This window comes from Rattus norvegicus, chromosome 6 (genome assembly GCF_021556685.1).
Source record: "Rattus norvegicus strain SHRSP/BbbUtx chromosome 6, alternate assembly SHRSP_T2T, whole genome shotgun sequence".
Lineage (NCBI taxonomy): Eukaryota > Metazoa > Chordata > Mammalia > Rodentia > Muridae > Rattus > Rattus norvegicus.
The window spans coordinates 125,231,715-125,258,414 of record NC_141539.1 but is presented as its reverse complement, the minus strand read 5'-3'; the positions used below and the strand labels follow the sequence as shown (position 1 = coordinate 125,258,414).

The 26,700-nt window shown below is 44.2% G+C and overlaps 2 protein-coding genes across 4 annotated transcripts in view; one reads left to right on the top strand and one right to left on the bottom strand.

The window, feature by feature from the left end:
- The window catches only part of Tdp1 (tyrosyl-DNA phosphodiesterase 1), a 74,312-nt gene extending 58,085 nt beyond the window's left edge, over positions 1 to 16,227 (bottom strand). The window contains 2 exon segments of the mRNA NM_001031657.1: positions 2,349 to 2,917; positions 16,219 to 16,227. Of these exon segments, the coding sequence (NP_001026827.1) occupies positions 2,349 to 2,910 (562 nt within the window). The 5' untranslated portion in view covers positions 2,911 to 2,917; positions 16,219 to 16,227.
- Positions 16,228 to 16,351: 124 nt separating this feature from the next.
- Efcab11 (EF-hand calcium binding domain 11) overlaps positions 16,352 to 26,700 on the top strand; it is a 159,180-nt gene continuing 148,831 nt past the window's right edge. Inside the window, exons 1-3 of one of the 3 annotated variants that reach the window (XM_087554314.1) lie at positions 16,352 to 16,552; positions 17,987 to 18,082; positions 22,877 to 22,922. In XM_087554314.1, coding sequence (XP_087410440.1) covers positions 18,056 to 18,082; positions 22,877 to 22,922 — 73 coding nt within the window. In that variant the 5' untranslated portion in view covers positions 16,352 to 16,552; positions 17,987 to 18,055. 3 annotated transcript variants of the gene reach the window in all.

The following is a 26,700-nucleotide window of genomic DNA, read 5'->3' as shown; positions in this document are numbered from 1 at the left end:
AGAGCTACTCCAAGGCTGGGTCGCAACAGTCCAGGAGACCCATGAAAACAATCTACTACCTAATATTTAGTATACGCTCTTTAACACATTAGAGTGCAGAACTAAAGTCTGAAGCCTGGTCCTGGATGACTGCTCAGCTTTGGACTCTGTTGCTGTGCCACTCATGGCACAGTCTTCTTCCCGGACCCCAGTACCTTTACCTTCTTCTGTATCCTTTTGTCCCGGTGCTGCTCCCCTGTAGCCAGAGGGCACTTGCTTCCCACAAGAGGACATTCTTCACATCCTTAGCACTCTAGGTGGCCTCTGGGGACACCCGCTTGCTTCCCCTGCAGCCTGACTTTGGACAGATTAGGAAGGGCGCTGTTCATCATTACCTGTGCCGTGATCAACACCGTCTCCCACCTGCACAGGACAGCTTGGGGGCAAGCATCGCTCTTAGCACTTCCCACGAACAACCTTAACTCTCCCAGGGAGTTTCTGCGGTAAGGTATCACTCTTCCTTTCTGGATAAGGGAAGTCTCAGAAGACTGTGTAGCCATCCAACTGGAAGGGTCAGAGCTAAGGTCTCACCAGCATGTCTCACTCTAGGTTTCCAGTACCTACTGTGCTGCCTCTGAGGGTGAAGTGGGCTGGTTCACTTATCTAGCAATTACTTGGACCTCCTATCCTCCAGACATGGCGCTAGCTACTAGCTACTTAGGTACAGAGAGTTTGAAAGAACAAAACGATTAGTGGGGAAATTCCTCCATTTTGAGAGCAGCAGAGTCAAAAGACAAGTTGCAGCAGGCCTTCCAGCCCCATCTGCACCCCCGGCCGTTTCAACTCTGCCCACCTTCCAGGGGCCACTGGAGGCCACTGTCCTCCACGAGATCGAGAGGACCTATAATTATGGCTACTGTTAGCCAAATACATCAAACGGCATGGATTTAGATACAAGAAGAACTGGATTCCAGTGTAGCTCTACCATTTAACAGTACTGTGACCTAGGGGAAGCGATTTAACTTTATTGAACCGCAGATCTGTCGCATGTCCAAGGACATGTGACCACTTTATTTGACTGCTCTGACAGTTAAAATACATGAAAAACCCTTATGATATCCTCTCCTCCTCCTTTTTTTTTTTTTTTTTTTTTTTTTGGTCGGAGCTGGGGACTGAACCCAGGGCCTTGTGCTTGCCCACTGAGCTAAATCCCCAACCCCTCCTCTCCTCCTCCTTAAATCTTGGTGCTGACAGCCATGCCATTACTATTATATTACACACAGCAGCCTTCCCAGCTCCTCTGTTCCCGATATCAGTCTCTCTGAGGCAAAGCAAAACCACCAGTAACTATCGCATATGTCTTCAGGTACCTACGTAAGAGATGCTCACAAATCTGTCGAGCTGGACTTACTACTATGGAATTAAAGCCACCCCAACATTTACATACCATCCAGCAGAACATAAAGTACTATCATACATTTGATATGGAAAAACTTTATGTTGAGAATAATCATACTATGTCATGAGAGAATGCTGACTCCACCTGTATACGATGCTAAGTGTGTTTAACTGTGTCTATCTGCATACCGATGCTTGCAGTAAGAGAATGCTTGCTGTGTTTGTCTACATATGATGCTTACTGTGTCTATGTGTTATGCTGTGTCTATCTGTATATGAATCATGCACTGCTCACCTCACACACCTGCTCAGTTCTCAGTCCTCACCCCACACTGTCTTAACCATAGTGCCAACGAGTGGCAAAAGAAGGGATCTGTGCCCTCTCAGTCTGCATCCTGCTTCCAGGGATGCAGAGAAACACTTGAGACCATCCTCAGCCTCACACCCGAAGCATCTGTCTGCCTATAGTAGCACTCATTTTTGCTCTGTCCTAGGAACCAAAACCAGGCTTTCAAGCAGAGGTTCTCAAACATCATTAAGCACTGCCACTCCCTGGAGGCTTAGGGAGAGCATAGTGGCAGCCTTGACCCCCCAGAGTTTGATTTGATGAATCTATGATAGCCTGAGAACTGGCATTCTGGGTGGTTCTGAAGCTGCTGGCCCAGGGACCATACTGAACCACTGTGAAACTGAGTGCACTTGACAGGGCTACCAGTCAAGTTGGATGCTCACTTGAAGTGTTAAGCAAGCTAAGCAGGGTGCCAAGCATTTCTAGGGGCTGAGCTACAGGGCCTTGAGGTCCCTTGGAATGCCACCTACATGTGTAAGCCCTTTGCTGCCACACACACCCAGGGCAAACTATCTCGTGCCATCCCCTGCTCCTGGTAGTTAAGATGGGTTCTTTCTAAGCTGTGCCCCTTGCTTCATCAAGAGGAAAACGGCTCATTAGCTCCTAAATCCCTTGTTCTTACCCTTGATGTGGAGGGCTTTGGAGTTGTACTTTGCCTTAATCCCCGAGACTCTAGTGAGATAAAACTGGAAGGGGTTCTCCTTATCCAGCATGTCCCAGATGTCCTGGCCTTCCCCTGAGGTCTCGTACTCTTCGTCTGCCCTTTGGGCCCTATGGCTGTCAGGAGGGCTTCGATCCTCAACTTTCTGGGCAGTAGTCACATTGGCTGAGGGGGCATATTTTTTCTCTTGAGGTGGCACTCCCTTAGGCTGCTCCTGCTGTGTCACATCCGGCTGCTGCTCATCATCGCTGCTGGACAGACACCAGCCCAGACCTTCCGGGGAATCCATCTTCTGCTTCTTGTGGGGTAACACGGAGTCTGTGTTGTTGAATTTCACAGGTGAGATCTGTCTCTTGTGTGCAGCCTTGCGGGCCTCTGAGCAGGTGTACGTGGGCTCCTTCGACACTCCCTGCCCAGCCTGGGGGCCAGAGGATGTTGATGGTTTGACAGGTTTGGGCTTTTCATCCTCGCTGTCGTCACTACTGGATATTGTCCACTTTCCGTAGCTGCTTTCCTGGGACATTGTACTTCTGAAAAGAAACGATGGAGACATTATTTTCAGTTCAGTGGGTGACTGGCAGCAGAGCTGCATGGCTCTCAAATTCCAGGTCAGATGGGAGACTGCAATACACACAGCACTTCTGTCCCCAGACGCTGAGTCACTTACTCAACGCCATGACAAGGAAGAATCCTAGCCACCCTCTCCTTCCTGCTGTCTTTCAGTCCAGACCTTGGTCTTAGAAGCCCTCAGAAAGGGAGTTAAGGTTAAGGTCATCTTAAGGAACTTTTAAAAGTAATTCAGATGACCCGCGGATCCCGGCCCGCAGCAGCTCTCTGCTCCCAGACCCGGTGAGAGAGAGACCCAACCGCCTGGTCAGGTGGGCACTCCTGAGGCTGCAGAGCAGAAGAGACCACCAACACTGCTCACCCCTGCCCACATCCCTGGCCCAAGAGGAAACTGTATAAGGCCTCTGGGCTCCCGTGGGGGAGGGCCCAGGAGCGGCAGGACCCCTGCCAGAGACACCGCCGGACCCTGAAGGAAACAGACCGGATAAACAGTTCTCTGCACCCAAATCCCGTGGGAGGGAGAGCTAAACCTTCAGAGAGGCAGACAGGCCTGGGAAACAGAAGAGACTGCTCCCTGCACACACATCTCGGACGCCAGAGGAAAAAGCCAAAGACCATCTGGAACCCTGGTGCACTGAAGCTCCCGGAAGGGGCGGCACAGGTCTTCCTGGTTGCTGCCGCTGCAGAGAGCCCCTGGGCAGCACCCCACGAGCGAACTTGAGCCTCGGGACCACAGGTAAGACCAAATTTTCTGCTGCAAGAAAGCTGCCTGGTGAGCTTGGGACACACGGAAGCAGAATTTCTCTAGAACCGGGCACGTTCTGGGTTTACCGGAAGTCCCACACCCGCGGATCCCGGCCCGCAGCAGCTCTCTGCTCCCAGACCCGGTGAGAGAGAGACCCAACCGCCTGGTCAGGTGGGCACTCCTGAGGCTGCAGAGCAGAAGAGACCACCAACACTGCTCACCCCTGCCCACATCCCTGGCCCAAGAGGAAACTGTATAAGGCCTCTGGGCTCCCGTGGGGGAGGGCCCAGGAGCGGCAGGACCCCTGCCAGAGACACCGCCGGACCCTGAAGGAAACAGACCGGATAAACAGTTCTCTGCACCCAAATCCCGTGGGAGGGAGAGCTAAACCTTCAGAGAGGCAGACAGGCCTGGGAAACCAGAAGAGACTGCTCCCTGCACACACATCTCGGACGCCAGAGGAAAAAGCCAAAGACCATCTGGAACCCTGGTGCACTGAAGCTCCCGGAAGGGGCGGCACAGGTCTTCCTGGTTGCTGCCGCTGCAGAGAGCCCCTGGACAGCACCCCACGAGCAAACCTGAGCCTCGGGACCACAGGTAAGACCAAATTTTCTGCTGCAAGAAAGCTGCCTGGTGAACTCAAGACACAGGCCCACAGGAACAGCTGAAGACCTGTAGAGAGGAAAAACTACACACCCGAAAGCAGAACACTCTGTCCCCATAACTGACTGAAAGAGAGGAAAACAGGTCTACAGCACTCCTGACACACAGGCTTATAGGACAGTCTAGCCACTGTCAGAAATAGCAAAACAAAGTAACACTAGAGATAATCTGATGGCGAGAGGCAAGCGCAGGAACCCAAGCAACAGAAACCAAGACTACATGCCATCATCGGAGCCCAATTCTCCCACCAAAACAAACATGGAATATCCAAACACACCAGAAAAGCAAGATCTAGTTTCAAAATCATATTTGATCATGATGCTGGAGGACTTCAAGAAAGACTTGAACACACTTAGGGAAGCACAGGAAAACATTAATAAACAAGTAAAAGCCTACAGAGAGGAATCGCAAAAATCCCTGAAAGAATTCCAGGAAAACACAATCAAACAGTTGAAGGAATTAAAAATGGAAATAGAAGCAATCAAGAAAGAACACATGGAAACAACCCTGGATATAGAAAACCAAAAGAAGAGACAAGGAGCTGTAGATACAAGCTTCACCAACAGAATACAAGAGATGGAAGAGAGAATCTCAGGAGCAGAAGATTCCATAGAAATCATTGACTCAACTGTCAAAGATAATGTAAAGCGGAAAAAGCTACTGGTCCAAAACATACAGGAAATCCAGGACTCAATGAGAAGATCAAACCTAAGGATAATAGGTATAGAAGAGAGTGAAGACTCCCAGCTCAAAGGACCAGTAAATATCTTCAACAAAATCATAGAAGAAAACTTCCCTAACCTAAAAAAAGAGATACCCATAGACATACAAGAAGCCTACAGAACTCCAAATAGATTGGACCAGAAAAGAAACACCTCCCGTCACATAATTGTCAAAACACCAAACGCACAAAATAAAGAAAGAATATTAAAAGCAGTAAGGGAAAAAGGTCAAGTAACATATAAAGGGAGACCTATCAGAATCACACCAGACTTCTCGCCAGAAACTATGAAGGCCAGAAGATCCTGGACTGATGTTATACAGACCCTAAGAGAACACAAATGCCAGCCCAGATTACTGTATCCAGCAAAACTCTCAATTAACATTGATGGAGAAACCAAGATATTCCATGACAAAACCAAATTTACACAATATCTTTCTACAAATCCAGCACTACAAAGGATAATAAATGGTAAAGCCCAACATAAGGAGGCAAGCTATACCCTAGAAAAAGCAAGAAACTAATCGTCTTGGCAACAAAACAAAGGGAATGAAAGCACACAAACATAACCTCACATCCAAATATGAATATAACGGGAAGCAATAATCACTATTCCTTAATATCTCTCAATATCAATGGCCTCAACTCCCCAATAAAAAGACATAGATTAACAAACTGGATACGCAACGAGGACCCTGCATTCTGCTGCCTACAGGAAACACACCTCAGAGACAAAGACAGACACTACCTCAGAGTGAAAGGCTGGAAAACAACTTTCCAAGCAAATGGTCAGAAGAAGCAAGCTGGAGTAGCCATTCTAATATCAAATAAAATCAATTTCCAACTAAAAGTCATCAAAAAAGATAAGGAAGGACACTTCATATTCATCAAAGGAAAAATCAACCAAGATGAACTCTCAATCCTAAATATCTATGCCCCAAATAAAAGGGCACCTACATACGTAAAAGAAACCTTACTAAAGCTCAAAACACACATTGCACCTCACACAATAATAGTGGGAGATTTCAACACCCCACTCTCATCAATGGACAGATCATGGAAACAGAAATTAAACAGTGATGTAGACAGACTAAGAGAAGTCATGAGCCAAATGGACTTAACGGATATTTATAGAACATTCTATCCTAAAGCAAAAGGATATACCTTCTTCTCAGCTCCTCATGGTACTTTCTCCAAAATTGACCATATAATTGGTCAAACAACGGGCCTCAACAGGTACAGAAAGAAAGAAATAATCCCATGCGTGCTATCGGACCACCACGGCCTAAAACTGGTCTTCAATAACAATAAGGGAAGAATGCCCACATATACGTGGAAATTGAACAATGCTCTACTCAATGATAACCTGGTCAAGGAAGAAATAAAGAAAGAAATTAAAAACTTTTTAGAATTTAATGAAAATGAAGATACAACATACTCAAACTTATGGGACACAATGAAAGCTGTGCTAAGAGGAAAACTCATAGCGCTGAGTGCCTGCAGAAAGAAACAGGAAAGAGCATATGTCAGCAGCTTGACAGCACACCTAAAAGCTCTAGAACAAAAAGAAGCAAATACACCCAGGAGGAGTAGAAGGCAGGAAATAATCAAACTCAGAGCTGAAATCAACCAAGTAGAAACAAAAAGGACCATAGAAAGAATCAACAGAACCAAAAGTTGGTTCTTTGAGAAAATCAACAAGATAGATAAACCCTTAGCCAGACTAACGAGAGGACACAGAGAGTGTGTCCAAATTAACAAAATCAGAAATGAAAAGGGAGACATAACTACAGATTCGGAGGAAATTCAAAAAATCATCAGATCTTACTATAAAAACCTATATTCAACAAAATTTGAAAATCTTCAGGAAATGGACAATTTCCTAGACAGATACCAGGTATCGAAGTTAAATCAGGAACAGATAAACCAGTTAAACAACCCCATAACTCCTAAGGAAATAGAAGCAGTCATTAAAGGTCTCCCAACCAAAAAGAGCCCAGGTCCAGACGGGTTTAGTGCAGAATTCTATCAAACCTTCATAGAAGACCTCATACCAATATTATCCAAACTATTCCACAAAATTGAAACAGATGGAGCCCTACCGAATTCCTTCTACGAAGCCACAATTACTCTTATACCTAAACCACACAAAGACACAACAAAGAAAGAGAACTTCAGACCAATTTCCCTTATGAATATCGACGCAAAAATACTCAATAAAATTCTGGCAAACCGAATTCAAGAGCACATCAAAACAATCATCCACCATGATCAAGTAGGCTTCATCCCAGGCATGCAGGGATGGTTTAATATACGGAAAACCATCAACGTGATCCATTATATAAACAAACTGAAAGAACAGAACCACATGATCATTTCATTAGATGCTGAGAAAGCATTTGACAAAATTCAACACCCCTTCATGATAAAAGTCCTGGAAAGAATAGGAATTCAAGGCCCATACCTAAACATAGTAAAAGCCATATACAGCAAACCAGTTGCTAACATTAAACTAAATGGAGAGAAACTTGAAGCAATCCCACTAAAATCAGGGACTAGACAAGGCTGCCCACTCTCTCCCTACTTATTCAATATAGTTCTTGAAGTTCTAGCCAGAGCAATCAGACAACAAAAGGAGATCAAAGGGATACAGATCGGAAAAGAAGAGGTCAAAATATCACTATTTGCAGATGATATGATAGTATATTTAAGTGATCCCAAAAGTTCCACCAGAGAACTACTAAAGCTGATAAACAACTTCAGCAAAGTGGCTGGGTATAAAATTAACTCAAATAAATCAGTTGCCTTCCTCTATACAAAAGAGAAACAAGCCGAGAAAGAAATTAGGGAAACGACACCCTTCATAATAGACCCAAATAATATAAAGTACCTCGGTGTGACTTTAACCAAGCAAGTAAAAGATCTGTACAATAAGAACTTCAAGACACTGAGGAAAGAAATTGAAGAAGACCTCAGAAGATGGAAAGATCTCCCATGCTCATGGATTGGCAGGATTAATATGGTAAAAATGGCCATTTTACCAAAAGCAATCTACAGATTCAATGGAATCCCCATCAAAATACCAATCCAATTCTTCAAAGAGTTAGACAGAACAATTTGCAAATTCATCTGGAATAACAAAAAACCCAGGATAGCTAAAGCTATCCTCAACAATAAAAGGACTTCAGGGGGAATCACTATCCCTGAACTCAAGCAGTATTACAGAGCAATAGTGATAAAAACTGCATGGTATTGGTACAGAGACAGACAGATAAACCAATGGAATAGAATTGAAGACCCAGAAATGAACCCACACACCTATGGTCACTTGATTTTTGACAAAGGAGCCAAAACCATCCAATGGAAAAAAGATAGCATTTTCAGCAAATGGTGCTGGTTCAACTGGAGGGCAACATGTAGAAGAATGCATATCGATCCATCCTTATCACCCTGTACAAAGCTTAAGTCCAAGTGGATCAAGGACCTCCACATCAAACCAGACACACTCAAACTAATAGAAGAAAAACTAGGGAAGCATCTGGAACACATGGGCACTGGAAAAAATTTCCTGAACAAAACACCAATGGCTTATGCTCTAAGATCAAGAATCGACAAATGGGATCTCATAAAACTGCAAAGCTTCTGTAAGGCAAAGGACACTGTGGTTAGGACAAAACGGCAACCAACAGATTGGGAAAAGATCTTTACCAATCCTACAACAGATAGAGGCCTTATTTCCAAAATATACAAAGAACTCAAGAAGTTAGACCGCAGGGAAACAAATAACCCTATTAAAAAATGGGGTTCAGAGCTAAACAAAGAATTCACAGCTGAGGAATGCCGAATGGCGGAGAAACACCTAAAGAAATGTTCAACATCTTTAGTCATAAGGGAAATGCAAATCAAAACAACCCTGAGATTTCACCTCACACCAGTGCGATTGGCTAAGATCAAAAACTCAGGTGACAGCAGATGCTGGCGAGGATGTGGAGAAAGAGGAACACTCCTCCATTGTTGGTGGGATTGCAGACTGGTAAAACCATTCTGGAAATCAGTCTGGAGGTTCCTCAGAAAATTGGACATTGAACTGCCTGAGGATCCAGCTATACCTCTCTTGGGCATATACCCAAAAGATGCCTCAACATATAAAAGAGACACGTGCTCCACTATGTTCATCGCAGCCTTATTTATAATAGCCAGAAAATGGAAAGAACCCAGATGCCCTTCAACAGAGGAATGGATACAGAAAATGTGGTACATCTACACAATGGAATATTACTCAGCTATCAAAAACAACGAGTTTATGAAATTCGTAGGCAAATGGTTGGAACTGGAAAATATCATCCTGAGTGAGCTAACCCAATCACAGAAAGACATACATGGTATGCACTCATTGATAAGTGGCTATTAGCCCAAATGCTTGAATTACCCTAGATCCCTAGAACAAACAAAACTCAAGACGGATGATCAAAATGTGAATGCTTCACTCCTTCTTTAAATGAGGAAAAAGAATACTCTTGGCAGGGAAGGGAGAGGCAAAGATTAAAACAGAGACTGAAGGAACACCCATTCAGAGCCTGCCCCACATGTGGCCCATACATATACAGCCACCCAATTACACAAGATGGATGAAGCAAAGAAGTGCAGACCGACAGGAGCCGGATGTAGATCGCTCCTGAGAGACACAGCCAGAATACAGCAAATATAGAGGCGAATGCCAGCAGCAAACCACTGAACTGAGAATAGGTCCCCTATTGAAGGAATCAGAGAAAGAACTGGAAGAGCTTGAAGGGGCTCGAGACCCCAAAAGTACAACAATGCCAAGCAACCAGAGCTTCCAGGGACTAAGCCACTACCTAAAGACTATACATGGACTGACCCTGGACTCTGACCCCATAGGTAGCAATGAATATCCTAGTAAGAGCACCAGTGGAAGGGGAAGCCCTGGGTCCTGCTAAGACTGAACCCCCAGTGAACTAGTCTATGGGGGGAGGGCGGCAATGGGGGGAGGGTTGGGAGGGGAACACCCATAAGGAAGGGGGGGGGGAGGGGGATGTTTGCCCGGAAACCGGGAAAGGGAATAACACTCGAAATGTATATAAGAAATACTCAAGTTAAGAAAAAAAAAAATCAAAAAAAAATTACATTTTAGGGGTTGGGGATTTAGCTCAGTGGTAGAGCGCTTGCCTAGGAAGCGCAAGGCCCTGGGTTTGGTCCCCAGCTCTGAAAAAAAAAAAAGAACCAAAAAAAAAAAAAAATTACATTTTAAAGAAAATCAATAAATCAAAAAAAAAAAAAAAAGTAATTCAGATGGTGTTCATTTCTTCTTTCATTTTGGTGTTCTGTGGACTGGACCTAGAACCTTGTGCTTGCTAGGCAAGCTTGCCATAAATTAAAAAAAAAAAAAAAACTATTATACTTGCTTTTGTGTATATGGACATTTCCATGTGTGGCATGGTGTATGGTCAACGCACAGGAGTCTGTTCTCTCCTTCTACCACACGGAGCCTAGGAACTGAACTTAGCTCTTCAGGCTTGGCAGCGAGCACCTTCACCCATTAAACCAATTTACTGGCTCAAATATAAATGTATATTTGTTGGGGAGAAGGGTTCAACTTCAGGGAGTTTGTTCTCTTCTCTCCCACATGGATCCCAGAGACTGAGCTCAGGAAGTCAAGCTTAGCAACAAGCACTTGAACTTGCTGCGCCATCTTGCCTGCCCACACTTCAAAGCCATGCATTTATATTAGCTCAACCTGAGAGACGCACCAAATGAGCAATGCCGTGTGTGCCCCGCCATGAGGCGCTCACTAACGTTACATCATTACCTCACTGTCCACCCCAGAACTTAAGCTACTGAAACCCGCAGGCAAGGATTTGTACTGAAGCTACACACTTTCAGTTTCCCAATCACACACTTGGTCTCAATTTATATATTCCTCACTCTCTGATGAGGGAAACATAGGATATATGTCCTTTCAGCATTAACTACAAAATGCATTCAATGGAAACGGGCTGGGTAGATTTTCCAGCAGCTCCTAATGTGTTGCCTTTGATGGATTAATACAAAGCTCTGAGGAAAACTGAAATAAATACTCAGAAGTACACGTTCCCATGGTCTGGGGGTCTTCAAGGCTTGCTTTACAGCTGAAAACGCTGTGGTATACGTTGGGCAAACCAGATAAAAAGCAGTACACCACAGACCTTGCAACTCTCACCAATTAAAAAAACTTCCAAACTCCCACAAATAGGACAGCCTGATCTTACACCAGGTTTTCAAGTGAATATGCTCGCACACGTCAAGTTTTAAAAGGAAAATGTTTTTAGGGTATTTATCATTTTTTGCAATTTATCCCTTACCCAACTTCTTTGGTTAATTCCAGTTGATTCACACGGGGTCTCTTCTACAGAGTCTAAGTAGCTCTGACACAGAGAGCATACGACAGTCTCACATCCTCCACAGCTCATTGCTACACTTAAATTCAACTGGTCCAGACACCACTCCAGCCACAGGCACTGTATGGAGTTTCAACCCTTGTGTCTGCTTTTTGAAGTTCTGTGTTCATTTCTATGATGTCCAACTCACTTCTAGAGGCTGTGAGAACCTAGTTTAGGTATTTTTCCAAAGTTTCTAGGCTTCGTGGGTTAAGAGACCAGCTAACCAAGCTGTAACAAGTGGATTGTGGACAGGGCAGATCGCGACACATGACCTTAAAGGAACTCTGATGTGGGTTATTTTTTATTTGTTTTAACTTTTTGTCTTAACCCACACCCACTATTCTAGACTCTAGAGGCTGGTCGATAGACCTATTTAAGCAGACCCAATTTGCTCTGAAGGGACTACTTAATCTTAGAAATTTAAAAGAACCATATAAAAAAAAACTCTGGAGGATAGTTGTAGCTTCCTTAAATCAATACAGTAAGGGCTTACTAACAGAGTCTTCGATTAAGAGTTCCAGGCTGGGTATGATGACTCACCCCTATACTTTCAAGGCTGTGGCAAAAGGATCTTGAGTTTGTGCTAGCTTGGATAATATAGTAAATTTGAGGCTAGCACAATCTACCTAGTGACAGTCTTGTTTCAAAATGAAGTCAATAAAACTTTTGAAAAGTTTGTGAATGCCTGTGTCTATAATGGATGCAGGTACCCCAGGAGGCAGAAGAGGGCCTTGGATCCCCTAGAGTCAGAGTCACAGGTGGTTTTATGCAATCTGGACATCGATGCTGGGAACCTAATGGCATCTCTGTGGAGCAGTCCCTGCTGAGCCATTTCTCGCCACTCTGTCTCAAGGAGGCAGAGCTGGAGATTGTAAGGGATGGGTGGGTCCCTAAGGTTCAGTGGCCAGCCAGCCAGTCTCCTTGGTGAGCTCTAAGCCAGTGAAACCAACCAACCAGTCAAGACAAACACACAAACACGCAAAAAAAAAAAAAAAAAAACTAAAACCAACCAACCTAAACCAAAACCACACAGCATATGTATGTGCTGCTGGACTGACTGTAGCAAGGACGGAACCCGGCCTACACACCATCAGCAGGAGAACTGATCGTGAAGGTGGGCCACACAGGCACAGTGGAATTTTACTCAGCTGCAGGGAAAAGTGAAATTAGGAAAATTTCAGGAAATGGATAGATCTGGTGAGGATGACATTAAATGAGGCGACTCAAACTCAGAAAAGTCAAAAACCATATGTTGTCTCTCATATTAAATGTAGGTCTTCTTGACCTTGGGCATCTGTGAATAAATGGATGTGAAAGTACAAAAGCCTAAGACACTAGAAAGGAGATGAAGAGGGGGTAAGCAGTGGTGGTGAGTTAACAGGGGAAGGGGCAAGAAGATGCTTGTCACCTGAAAACAGAGGAGACAAGGACCCGAGGGGTGTGTGTGTGTGTGTGTGTGTGTGTGTGTGTGTGTGTCTACTAAAACACACACTTTGTTTGTAAATAACACTGTGTAAGCTAATTTAATTATTTAATTAAAATAAAAAAAAAAGAACCAAACAAAAAAGTGCAGACTGAGGGAAGAAAGGACACTTCATATACACATGTGTACAGAAACATAAACAAATACACAAACACACAAAAGGGTAAAAAAAAAAAAGACAGAACAAAACAAAAACCAACCAGCCCAAACAAAACCTTAGACGTACTCAGGGTGAGCTGGAGGCTCCATCCCCAGCACTGCCCGAAACAAACACACAAACAAACACACAAACACTGGGACTTTCTACATTTATTCTCCATTCTAAAGCAAAGAGTAGGTCCCAGGATTTGGGGTGAGGAATGGTTTTGCTTCCGGCCTGAGGAGGCTGCTGTTTGTAGACTCCTGGTTTTTCCAGACAGACTCCTGCTTTAGCCCAGCTCTCCTCGGCACACCCACTCCTCCTGCTCTGCCTTCTACAGTGCTGAGATTATGGGTGTGCACCACCGAATCCTTTTCCCCCCTTCCCGACATGAGAGACACTTCACAAACCTGTGTGCCATCCTTGCACAGACCATGCCGATCTTCGTCATTCCCACGTGGGCTGCTGCCGGGAGCAGAGTCCACACCCAAAGAGATGCTTACTATCTCTTCCCTAGGGGAATGCAAGGTCCATGGCCGGTATCAGTAAATCAGGACCCTGGAACCTTGAAAGGTCTGAGCAAACTCTCTGGTGACTGAACTCTTCAGACAGTTTCTCCAGTGTTTAGTCTATCTACATTTTCTAGAACCACACTGCAGGGGGGTCCCTACCAATAATGTAGAAGGAGTTGGTAAAGGAAACAGAGCTTTGAAAAAGACATTTCTCAGAGTACACAGCTCCCCCGCCCCCCAATTGGGTCCAGGCTTTACACATACTTGATGTCTGTAGATTGCTGACATTCAAAACTGCGCTAGAGGGCTGTTTACTGTGGGAGGAAATTGCCTTTGTGACATACTAATGAAATTGTACCTTGTCATTCTGTCCACCAGGTTACCAACCTCATTATGGAAACAAGGCCCTTCCTCTGTTTTAGAGGAGCGACTGTGACGCAAATGTCAAGATCATGTAGGAAGTGGCTTCTAATTTGGAGGAGTGGATCTGGTCAGCATCGGCTTTCACTGCTCCCTCAGACCGGACCAGGTTCCCAGCATGCCAAGGAGCTTGTGGAACCAAGGCCCAGCCTGACGAGACTCCCAACGTCTTTCCTTCCACGGCTCATTTTCTATCTCACCAGGCAGTGCCTAAGAGCAGAGGTCCAAAGACACAGTAGCAGTAAGGGACGTCAAAAGAAGGAGAATACAGAGTACTCACCGAATCAAAGCAGCCCAGAATCAAAGCAGCAGTAATTCCCACAGTGGAGGTAACTGGGGCCTGCCACTGACTAACCACATATGACAGCAGCCCCTTTCATTCCAACTCAGTCTCTACGTAAATCAAGGAGAAAGCTGTAGCCTAAAAAGTGCTTTACATTTTGCTTCTGAAGCACAGTGGGCCCTGGACTCTTCCACAAGCACCTGCAACACTTGTTTCCCTGTCAGCAGGATACCACTATGGCTCCATTATAGCTACAATAGCAAAATAAAGTCTACTTTGTAAAGGTATTTATGTAGGAGTGGATTTGAATAAATGTTAAGAAAATAACAGCGTATGTGTACAGAGAATAAATAAAACCTAGGGAGGCAGGCGAGGCAATGGAATTTGGGAAGAAAATCCCATGGAGTCCTTTCACCAGACAGCAACTCAGGATGTCATCGGGAACTTCATCAAGGGCTTAAAAACTGTGCATGAAGGGCTAGAGCTTCGGCCAGTGGATAAGAGGGTTTGCCATGATTTCCAAAGTCCAGAACAATTTCTATGACTGTAACCCCAACACTGTGATAGCCAAGCAGGTCCCAAGAGTTCAGTGGCCAGCCCCCCTGAAAGAAACTGCTATCTTCTGCTTCTGAGAGATCCTGACTCATTAGAACACGTCAGAGAGCAACTGAGAAAGACACTCTATAACTATGTGTATATGTACACGTGTACACACACACGAGTTGATGCAAAAAAAGCACTCTATTTAGAATTTTGCTTCCACTGTTCCCTGGCTGGCTGAGCAGACCCTGTAGAGAGTATTTCTTCTACACAGACATTACTCCTCAGACATTTAAGACCTAGGCACCACATTCCAGGTTCCTCTAAGGTGGTCCTTAGCCCAGAAGTAAGCAGAATTCAGAACTGAGAATAAAGAATTAATATACCACTTCTCTTCCAGACAAGTTTAATTTTTGGGTGAAAAGCACAAATTAACACATGAAAAGCCTAAAAGTCAAGATGACTACAGACGCTTATTACGTTTTACATGGGTAACCTTTCTTTGGAACCATTGTGGAGTAGCATCTGAGACCTTGGAGGAAAAGGAATCATTTGGAACCATTGTGGAGTAGCATCTGAGACCTTGGAGGAAAAGGAATCATCAGGCTAAAAGACAGGTGAGCAACATTCCAGACAGACGGAATCGAACCAGGAGGTGGTAGCTAGGTTCTAACTGTAACATAGAAATGGTCCAGAAAGAAGAGGTGGGGACACTAAGGCAAGGCTGTTAAAAGTCGAATTTTATTGTAAAAACAATGGGACTCCCAGTGAGTGTTTTAGTAAGAGTGCCTTGGCCCGTCTAATCTTTGAAAATGATCACATCCAATACAACTTTGTGGACACGTGGCGATAAGAACGTTTCTGCTGCTTAAGAAGATGGTCAAGGAGCAATGGGTAATTTGGGGGTAGAGTAAGCAAAAAAGCTGCTAACTTTCCCCGGGCGCTCATCTCTGCCCAGATATAACTTCATCAGTACAGACTCATTTCACTCTCAAGTCAGCCCGATTTCACGGCAGTGTCCCTGGTGTGGAAACTGAGGGCAGAGAGGTTCAAGAGCCTGACCCACGGAGGAAGCAAAGGCCAGCGGCTCCGCAGCGCGTCCCAAGGACCAGGACCGCAGGTTCCGGGGCTCAGAGGAGGAGACCCTGCCCAAGAACCCCGGCCTCGCCGCTCTCCTCGCGGTGCACACCGAACCCTGCTGGCCTTCCACTACCACATCGGAACGCAGCGGCCAGCGCGCCGCCATCAGGAGGGCGGGCGCAGAGTTACAGCCACGGGCAGAGACCGCCCCGAGCTGGCGCCCGCAGCCGCAGACACCTACCTGACCCGCCAGTCCGCCGCTGCCGAAGCCACGCCTCCGCGGCGCGTCCGCGCATGCGCGCAGTTCAAACTCGCAGGCGCCGCGGCTTTGCCAGTCGGCCACGTCCCCTTCCGGAAGTCCCCCGCTGGGTCCTAAATCCTGCCTTCTTAGCAAAGAAGTAGAGTCGAGGGGCGCCTCACGGCTAGTTTCCTGTTGACTCCGTAAGGAGAGAGAAACAGAAAGCTGTGGCTTGCTTCTCTCGTAGTTAATTTGCAAACAACACCTCCATTCTGGGTATGCTCTTGGGCAGCTTCAGGCGCTCAGGGCTAAGACAGCGGCGAGCTTTGGGAGATAGGTGAGCTGAAGAAAAAGGCAGCTGCTTCAGGCTTTAAAATCCACTGCAGGATAAAAAGTTAAATGAGTTCCCATAAGACTCAGAACTTCCTTTGAAGGTTTCTCCTTTGAAACGGATGTATTCCTGTCAATCTCACTGATTCGCCAGAAGGGTAGAGGGCTGTGATTTATAAGCCGGTCTGGAAAACGATGCACTAGTCCATATTATTCACTTTCTATAAAGATGTCTGGTATGGAATTCTTGTGCTAGTCCTTCAGTCAGCCTCATGTCAGGCATCGCTTTCCGAGGGTTGAATAATTGTGTGTCAACACTCAAAACGGGTCATTTCGTTTGATTGTCCTAGATACAGTGTTACGTATCAGGGTTACCAAGAGGGCGAAAATAAACACAGTAGCTGCTCTGAGAAGGCCGTTCAATGGCTTGTTGGTTTAAAAATGAATCTTGGGAGTTAACTCAATTTTTGTGTGTGTTTGTGTGCTTTCTTCACATTCTTCGTGTGTCTCCTATCAAATCTAACAAAGGCACGGGTCAGAATAATCAGAGAGTTTATTTTAAGTTCGGCAGATTGCCTGAAGGCAATCAAAGCCTGGTAAGAAAGCACAGAGGTACCTAATCTCCCTCACCAGCTCTCAAAGTGTCAAGAAAGTCGAGGAGAGGCGGAACCAAGATCCAGAGGCGGGCCTTAGGAGCCCCTCCCCGTTGTCATACAGAGCTTTTAACCAATGACAGTACTACATCAACGCCAGTGGCTCGGAGGCTGGCCAATGGGAGGAACCGTTGGAGTTGCGCGGCGAAGTTGAGTCCCAGCGGTGGTGGGAGTGGCCGCAGTGGCTGTTCTCGCTGGAGCGAAGGAGCTTCCCTGGCTTGGTCTTGGTGTCGGTGGGGATGTTCCTGTCAGAGGCAGGCGCCAGGCCGCGAGCAGGCGAAATCAGCGCCTCAGAACGCAGGAAATGGGTGGAAGTAGGTGTGGGAACGCGACCCGAGTTTGGACTTAAGCCTGACCAGGGCCACCTCTGTCACCCCTCTTGGGTCTCCCTCAAACAGGTTCTAGTCAACCCTGGAAAGAACTGTTCTTTAAACTGAGGCATAAGTGCCCCACTATGATCACTTCCCTGACCACCACACTATCCACAGATAATCACTTCTGTCTTCCATCCCCTACCATCACCTTCCTAATCCGAGGAATGAGCTATTGCATACAGTTTGTTCGAGTGGTCTAGAGGAATGGATTTGTCAGCCCCTTAAACTTTGTCAAGTTCTTTAAACTTGGGGAGAGGGGATAGAGGGAAAATTTTAACTCAGCGGTTCTATTGCTTGAGGATTAAAACTAGAGTGATGAAACCGCGTTTTGAAAGCTCCACAACCAGGCTGAGTTTTAGATGTTTGTGTTTCTGGTTTGTGGCTTACTAACTGTAGACCTTTGGTATTCCGTAGGTATTTAAAGCATGTGATGAAGACAACAAAGGCTACTTAAGCCGGGAAGACTTTAAGGTTGCGATTGTAATGCTGTTTGGGTACAAACCCTCCAAGGTTAGAACGTTTTCTCTCTTCCCCTCCTCCACTTCTCTCGCCCTCTTCTCCCTTCTTTGGATGGGGCGGATAATGGTATAGAAATGATTCCTAAGAAAATTGGCCAGGAGTACTTTCTGATCTCTGTAGAGCAAATCACTGATTTATAAGCCTAAAATGTCTCCAACACTGAATTCCACTCCCCCCACCCCACAAAGTCCCAAACGGGTGCAAATTAGATATCTAGGTCAGTAGAGCTAGCAAAACATCTCCACGGGTGTCCTAAAATTTTATAAGAAATATGGGATGATAGAGGGGGGAAGGCTGGGAGGGGAAAGTGGTGTTGTAATAGGAGTAATTCACCTACTAGCTGAAATGTATAGTAAAATTTCTGGGTGGCTTTAATTGGTAAAAGTAATATGTTCATACAGTCCGCAAGATCCCTTCTCTTTCCACTAGACTAGGGCTCCACTTACCAGTGGTTAACCAGTTTCTTCTGTATTGTCCTACATACAGGTATAGGCATAATCTTCTACTGAAGTTCCATACTGTTTTATCTTAACGTCCATTTCCCACTTAGTAACAAGCCCAAAGCACACAACATTACCACCTTAAAATACAGTTGTATAATATTCTCTTTAGCCAGTTTACCGTTTGTTGTTGTTTGAATTAACCTGCAAGCATTGTCTCGGTGAGCATCATCTCACGTCCACATACACCCATAGATCATGTCTTGTGGTATACATACGCCGTGCATACGTGTGTGCGTGTGCATGTGAGTGTGTGTGGATACATCATGGATATGTAGTTGCCATACTTGGGAGTATACAATAGATCAGGAATTCAAGGTCAATTTGGACTACATGATGAGACAACATTTTAGAACAATGGCGAACAAAAATACCAAAATTCCTAGAAATATAATCACTAAGTCTCAGGATGTGCACATTTGGATTTTATTATCTCTTTTTTTTTTCCTTTATTGAGATAAGTTGGTAGGTAAGTAGATAGATGTTAGATAGATAGATAGATAGGTAAGTAGATAGATGTTAGATAGATAGATAGATAGATAGATAGGTAAGTAGATAGATGTTAGATAGATAGATAGACAGACAGACAGACAGACAGATAGATGGTGGATAGATAAGCAGGCAGGCAGATTGCGGCCCAGTAAATTGCCTTAGGGTGGTTTACAAGAAGGTGGGCACCTTACAGAGCCCCTCTGCCTTCCCGGGCAGGGTTTTGACAGGCCAAGGCTTGTACAGGTAATCACGGCTGTTGTGAATTCAGTGGTGCAGAAATCACATCGTGTCCGGAAGCCAGCACTGCATATCACTACCCCCACTTCTCACTCTCCACCCTGCTTCTTCCACACGTTCCCCGAGCCCCTGGAGAGTATACTTGGAACGCTGTGGCTCTCAGTTTCCAGAAAAGGCTGCACAGCTCCTTAGCAGTTAGACCACAGCTGAACCCCAGTGAACCTTCTAGTTTAGTATGACCGTCTCCTATCGACCCCTGTCTCGGAGCTGTTCTGCTCGTCTGTTATAAGCAGTCTGGAGACAGATCCATTCTTGGTAAGCCACTGAACTGGAACTAATCAGAGTCAAGACACTGTCCAAGTACAAAAGAGTAAACTACAACTATTAAGCAGAAGGAGCACCAAGTCTTCCTAGAGCCCCACAAACCCCTTTCCCCAGAACTGACAGTTAGGGCTCTTCTGCGCCTCATGGGTTGGGATAGCCAGGGATTCTGTGATATTTCTGTGCCCTTCAGTGTGCTTGAATGCACTGCAACTCCACAGTAAATAGACTTCCCCCCCAGGTTTTGCAGACAGCCTGGGGTGGATTCAGACTGGTTGGAGATTTTTAGCTCCTGAGAGACCACACGTGAGGTCAGAGTGCTAGCCTGGACTAGCTCTGAAATTGCTGCCGCTCTGCTAACCTGCACTCATGTCACCTGGAGTTCCCAGGCAGATGACCTGTGGAGGCTGGATGTTTTAAAGCATTGCATTTAACCTGGGCTCCCCTGGCAAGATAGCTTATCTCATTTTGCTTTTTAATCCCTCTTGAGTCTATGTATTTTAACTTCAGGCCATAGTATTAGTTGGTTTTGTGTGTCAACTTGACACAAGCTGAAGTTATCACAGAGAAAGGAGCCTCCCTTGAGGAAATGCATCCGTGATATCCAGCTATAAGGCATTTTCTCAATTAGTGATCAAGGTGGGGAGGGCCCATTGTGAGTGGTGCTGTCCCTGGGCGGGTGGTCTTGGGTTCTATAAGAGAGCAAGCTGAGCAAGCCAGGGGAAGCAAGCCAGTAAGACACATCCCTCCATGGCCTCTGCATCAGCTCCTACTCCCTGTCCTGCGTGAGTACCAGTCCTGACTTCTTTTGGTGATGAACAGCAACATGGAAATGTAAGCTTAATGAACCCTTTCCTCCCCAACTTGCTTCTTGGTCATATTTGTGCAGGAATAGAAACCCTGACTAAGACAGCCATGTAAAGAATTTAATGACAGGAGCAGTGGAGTGGTAATATACATACACTTGATGAAATTTGACAGCTTTCACTTTATATATCGAGTTAAGGGTTTAGGGACTTTTTTGTTAAATCTTTTTAAGTACTTAGGATGTGTATGTGTGTGGGCATATTTGGGGGAGTTTGTGCCTGTCAGAGGACAACTTATATTCTTTTACTATGTCAGTCTCAGGGTAACTCAGGTTACCAGGTAAGTGCTTTTACCTGCGAGACACCTTACTGGCCCTCACATTTTATTTTTAGTCTAATGACATATTTAACTGGTTATAGGTCACTAAACAATGAAGCAAAACCATAGTAAATACCTATATGCTTGTGAGGCATTTGCCAGAGGGGAGTTTTTATCAGAGAGGAAATGTTCAAGGTACCTTCTTGTATTTTAAATTTTAGACTAGGTTCAGTGCTAGAGTTTAATTTTTAATACGATTTTTTGAATATATAAAATACCGATTGGAAGTCAGGAAATTAAATGAGACATATAAAATAGTCCTATCGTAGAACATGTTTTGAAGAGTTAAACATGAATTGTCACTCTGAGCAACTGTAACACTACAATATCACTTCATAAAAGACATGTAATAACTCACTTAGACATTGATGTCTGCACAATGAAAGTTATTCAGTCTGTTTAATAAACAGTGTGTCTGCCAGCTGCTGAGATGGAAAGGTGAACAAATACAGTCTCCGTGTTGGAGCAATTTCATTTTTGTATAGTATTTAGCAAACTGAGAGGTGAGCAGAGTGGGCAGCTGTTGTGGCGTCATTTATGCTAAAGCTCGATTAATATTCTATGAGGCATCTAGGAGACCTTTGTGGCAGTAAGACAAGCTATGCCTTGGTGTTTTCCTGGATGTGCTGGTAGTAAAAGAGTGGTGATGTCACTGAATAGGAGAGAATCCAGGTGGAAGTGTGTTGGGGGTGGAGGGTGGGGGATGAGTTTGTGACGGTAACTGGTGTTCCCTGTACATTTGACTGTTAGATGCTGTATGGAATTCTGAGGTTCTCTCCCTTAAATACAGGAACTTCACTGGGGTAAAAAGGTGGTGGTGGTGGCGGGGCTGGATGTAGATTTGGGGCTCAGTTTATAAGGGGTAGCTCAAATTGGAAGACTAAGTGCCATTCTATAAGAAGCTTCTGTAGGCTGTGAACAGCACCAGTCCAGGGAAAGAGTTCTGGGGAAGCCTGCATTTAAAGATGGGCGAGGAATTCATGACAAAGATGGACTAGGATTCATGGGGAAGGGACACAGGGAAGCCAGGGAGGTACAGGGACTCCAGATTATGGAAGAGTCAAGACTGGCAGCAGAAGAAAGTCATTTACCATCCAGGCTTGGCTTCCGTGATGCTTGCAAACAAAGCTCCTATTACTAATGGGAGGGAAATGTTTCTGTGTTAATATTTACTCAAAGTAGGTCTCAGAGCTTATAAGTGGTGTGTTCTCACTACAGTGTTTTATGTTGTTTAGGCAAAACCAAGCGAAATGCTAGAAGAGACCAAACTGTTAACAGTTGTATCTACTAAATTTAACAAGTTATATACATCATGTTTCTGCACCAATCATGTATTACTGTTTTATTATATTGCCTTCTTTTATTAATAGGCTCTTACTGAGTAGGCCATGCTGGCTTCAGTGTCTCCCTTCTGTCCTCAGTCTCACAAGCTCTGGGATTCCAGGTGTAATTAATTCCACCTGGAATGAACCTGCCACACCTGGCTTGGGTTACCTTTAACATCAGGACAATTGAAAAATAAAGTTATTGTAATAACTTTGTTTTTTAACAAAGCAGAAAGATTTTAGGTTATAATTTACATATGATGGCCAAAATGATTTCATATATTTAAGCTATTGGTCAGTGGAGTGAAATTGTAGGGACCATTATGGCAAATCTGTGTTTGTTGTGGATGTTCAAGAACAAGAAAGATGGGGCTGGAGAGATGGCTCAGTGGTTAAGAGCACCCGACTGCTCTTCCAGAGGTCATGAGTTCAATTCCCAGCAACCACATGGTGGCTCACAACCATCTGTAAAGAGATCTGATGCCCTTTTCTGGTGTATCTGAAGACAGCTACAGTGTACTTATATGTAATAAATGAATAAATCTTTAAAAAAAAAAAAGAACAAGAAAGATGACCGTCATACTGTCAAATGAAGTTACTGTCTACTAGGTTCAATAAAGTTGGCGTCCCATAAAACATGTGTCTTCCCTTAGCCCAGAAGTTCACAACTTGTACTCTGAAACATCTGATAAAGTTTCATCCTCTTAATCTTTCCTCTTTTCTAGATAGAAGCGGATGCTGTGATGTCCTCAGCAAATCCCGACACTTCTGGTAATACAATAGTTAATATTTTCTAGTAGATGGTCAAAAAGCTAAAATTAAGAACAATTTGATTAAAACATGTAGTTGCATTTCATTTTTAAAAAAGTTTTAGATGGAAAAGAAAGTTTAGGAATATACAAAGTAATGGGTTTCATTATAGTATTTTCATACACGTTTGTCCTCACTCATCATGGTCCCCTGCCCCTCCCCCTGCTGCTGGTTCCCTTCCTCACCCCATATCACCCCACCCTGCTTTCTTGTCACATGAGCTCTTTAACTTTCTCTTCTTCCTTCGTCTCTTCCCCACTTAAGATCTCTTCATTCCCTCTCATGTTCCCTTCCAGATTCATAACCGATACATAAATTAATATCTGAGTTCCATATTTGAGAGCATTATTCTGAGTTGGGCATATTTCACTTACCATGTAGTCCTCTTCATTCCCTGCAAATGCCATGACTTCATTTGTCTTCATGGCTGAATAAAATCCCACCAAGTTTTAATGTCTTGACACGTTCATCTTTTGATGGATGTCTGTGCTGGTTCCAACTCTGAAGTATTGTTAACCCTGCAGCAGTGAACGTGGCTGTACAAGGCTCTCTGGGAGGACCCAGGAACAATTAGCTCAGCCACATGGTCGTTCTAGCTTCGGGCTTTCTCATCAGCAACAACCCAGGGTTCCTTTTCCCCACAGCCTTGCTACCATTGTGTTTGTTTATTTCTTCTTTTTCCTTATTGGTGTACATTTGTTATACATTATGTTGGGTTTCAGGGCAATAATTTCTTTCAAGTAAATAATGTACTTTGACCATATTCACTGTCTTTTCATTCCTTTGCTATAGCCCAACTTTTGTACTCCCCTCTCCCCCATTAATCTCCTTTTTCCTCAATGGCTTTTTTTTTTTTTTGCTTTTATGCTGTGTGTGTGTGTGTGTGTCTGTGTGTGTGAAGGGTTTATGTTTTTTGGCAAATAAGAGAAAATTAGTCTTTATATGCCTGACTTATTTCATTTAATGTATGGATCTATAGTTGCACTCGTTTTATTTTTCAGATAACAACATAATTTTATTCTTTTTATGGCAGAATAAAACTATTGTATATATATACCACATTTTCTTTATCCATTCTTAGGCTGATGGACACATAGAGCAGTGGGATACCTTTGTGACTGTAGTGGTTCAAGAAATATTACATGCAGTGTACTTGTCAGGATTCTCTAGAGTAACAGCACTTATAGAATGAATCTCTCTCTCTCTCTCTCTCTCTCTCTCTCTATATATATATATATATATATATATATATATATATATATATGTACACACACACACACACACACACACACACACACACACACACGGTTAATAAAATGACTTGCAGGGTATGGTCCAGCTAATCCAACAATGGCTGGCTATGAATAGAAAGTCTTAAGAATCCAGAAGTTGGGGTTGGGGATTTAGCTCAGTGGTAGAGCGCTTGCCTAGCAACCGCAAGGCCCTGGGTTCGGTCCCCAGCTCCGGGGGGGAAAAAAATCCAGAAGTTGCTCAGTCCATAATACTGGATGTCTCAACAGTCTTCAGTAGCTGTTAGAACCCCAAAGACATAGCCTTTCATGTCAGTAAAAGAGAGGACTTGCTAGCAAGGCAAAAACCTCCTTCCGTGTCCTCATATAAGCTTCCAGCATAAAGTGTGTCTCAGACTAATGGTATGTGTGTTCCCCACTTTAAGATCTGGATTAGAAGTGGATCCTCCCACTTTAAATTAAGCGGAAATCTCTCACAAGTGTGCCCTTCATTTTTTGGATTATAGTTTACTCCAGATGTAGCCAAGTTGATAACCAAGAATAGCCATTGTATGAAGGTATTTCCATGGTATGTTAATTCACAGTCCTTTAGAAATATACCGAAAAGGGGCATATTCTCACTCTCTGTTCTTATTTAGTGTGGCCATTGAAGTATTAGAGGAATAACACAAGAGAAGGAACTGAAGGGGATACAAGAAAGAAACAACCCAAATTATGCCAGTTTGTAGATGATGGACCCCCATAGGAGTGGTTTTCAACCTTTAGGTCACAACACCTTTGACAAGCCTGTATCTCCAAAAGTATTTACATTACAATTCAGAATAGAAGTAGAATTACATTCATGAAGTAGCAACAAAAATAATTTTATGGTTGGGAATCGCCCACCACACATAAGAAATTGTATTAAAGGGTTGAAGCATTAGGAAAGTTGAGAACCACTGCCCTAAAAACTCCATCAGAAAACTCTTACAAAATGACAAGTATTCAGCAAAGTAGCAGGATATAAAATCAAAACACAAGAATCTGGAGCCTTTCTCTATATAAATAATGAACGTTGTCTTAGTCAGGGTTTCTATTTCTGCACAAAACATCGTGATCAAGGAGCAAGCTGGGGTGGGGAGAAGAAGGGTTTATTCAGCTTCCACTTCCACATTGCTGTTCATCACCAAAGGAAGTCAGGACTGGAACTCACACAGGGCAGGAACCTGGAAGCAGGAGTGGATACAGAAGCCATAGAGATGCTGCTTACTGACTTGCTTCCCCTGGCTTGCTCAGCCTGCTTTCTTATAGAACCAAGAACTACCAGCCCAGGATTTGCACAACCCGCAATGGGCTGAACCACCTCCTTGCCTTGATCTCTAATTGAGAAAATGCCTTATAGGTGGATTTCATGGGGGCATTTCCTTAAGGGAAGCTCCTTTCTCTGTGATAACGCCAGCTCGTGTCAAGTTGACCACAAAAACAGCCAGTACAAACATACTCAGAAAGAAATCAGGAAAGCAATCCCATTTATAATAGTTTCAAAACCAAAAATAAAATCAAATCTAACCAGTGAAACAATATAAATTTTAAAACAGAAGAAATTGAAGATGAAGCTGAAAGGTAGAAACATCTCACTTGTGGACTGGCAGAATCAGCATAGTGAAAATGGGTGTACCAGCAAAGACAATCTACAGATTTATTGCAAACCCATCCGACTACCTCCACTGGACTGGAGGTATAGGGCTCAGGAGTTAAGACCACTAGGTGTTCAGGGTGCCAGACATGACAGACATGTGTGCTATTGCAAGAGAAGAATACTGTCTTCAGAAGCAGCCACAATCGATGGATAGGCCCAGTATATAACTACAGTAATGGTCAACTTCAGAACACAGTCACTTCTTAAACACCAGCTGGGAGTGAAGAATCTCAGATAGGATTGTGTGTACTAAGATGTACTAAGATATATTATTGTGTATACTTAAGCAAGCAGTAACAGCTATAATGACTTGACAGAACTCTGTTAACTTGGTTCAGAAACAGAAGCACTAAGGAACAGATTGGGAAAGAAGTTAATCGTTAATAGCACTTAATTGTTTAAAGCTAAAGGATTAATAATTAAGTATTAAAATGGTATTTGGAAGGGGAATAAGAGAATAAAGTATGACTAGGTGGAAAGTATTAATGTATGGGTATGATGGTTTGGAGTGGTATTATTAGAAGGTGTGACCCTGTTGGAGTAGGGGTGGCTTTGTTGGAGTAGGTGTGTCACTGTGGGTGTGGGCTTTAAGACCCTCATCTTAGCTGCCTGGAAGCCAGTAATCTGCTAGCAGCCTTCAGATGAAGATGTAGAACTCTCAGCTCCTGCACCATGCCTGCCTGGATGCTGCATGCTCCCCCCTTGATGATAATGAACTGAACCTCTGAACCTGTAAGCCAGCCCCAATGAAGTGCTATCCTTCTAAGAGTTGCCTTGGTCATGGTTTCTGTTCACAGCAGTGAAACCCTAT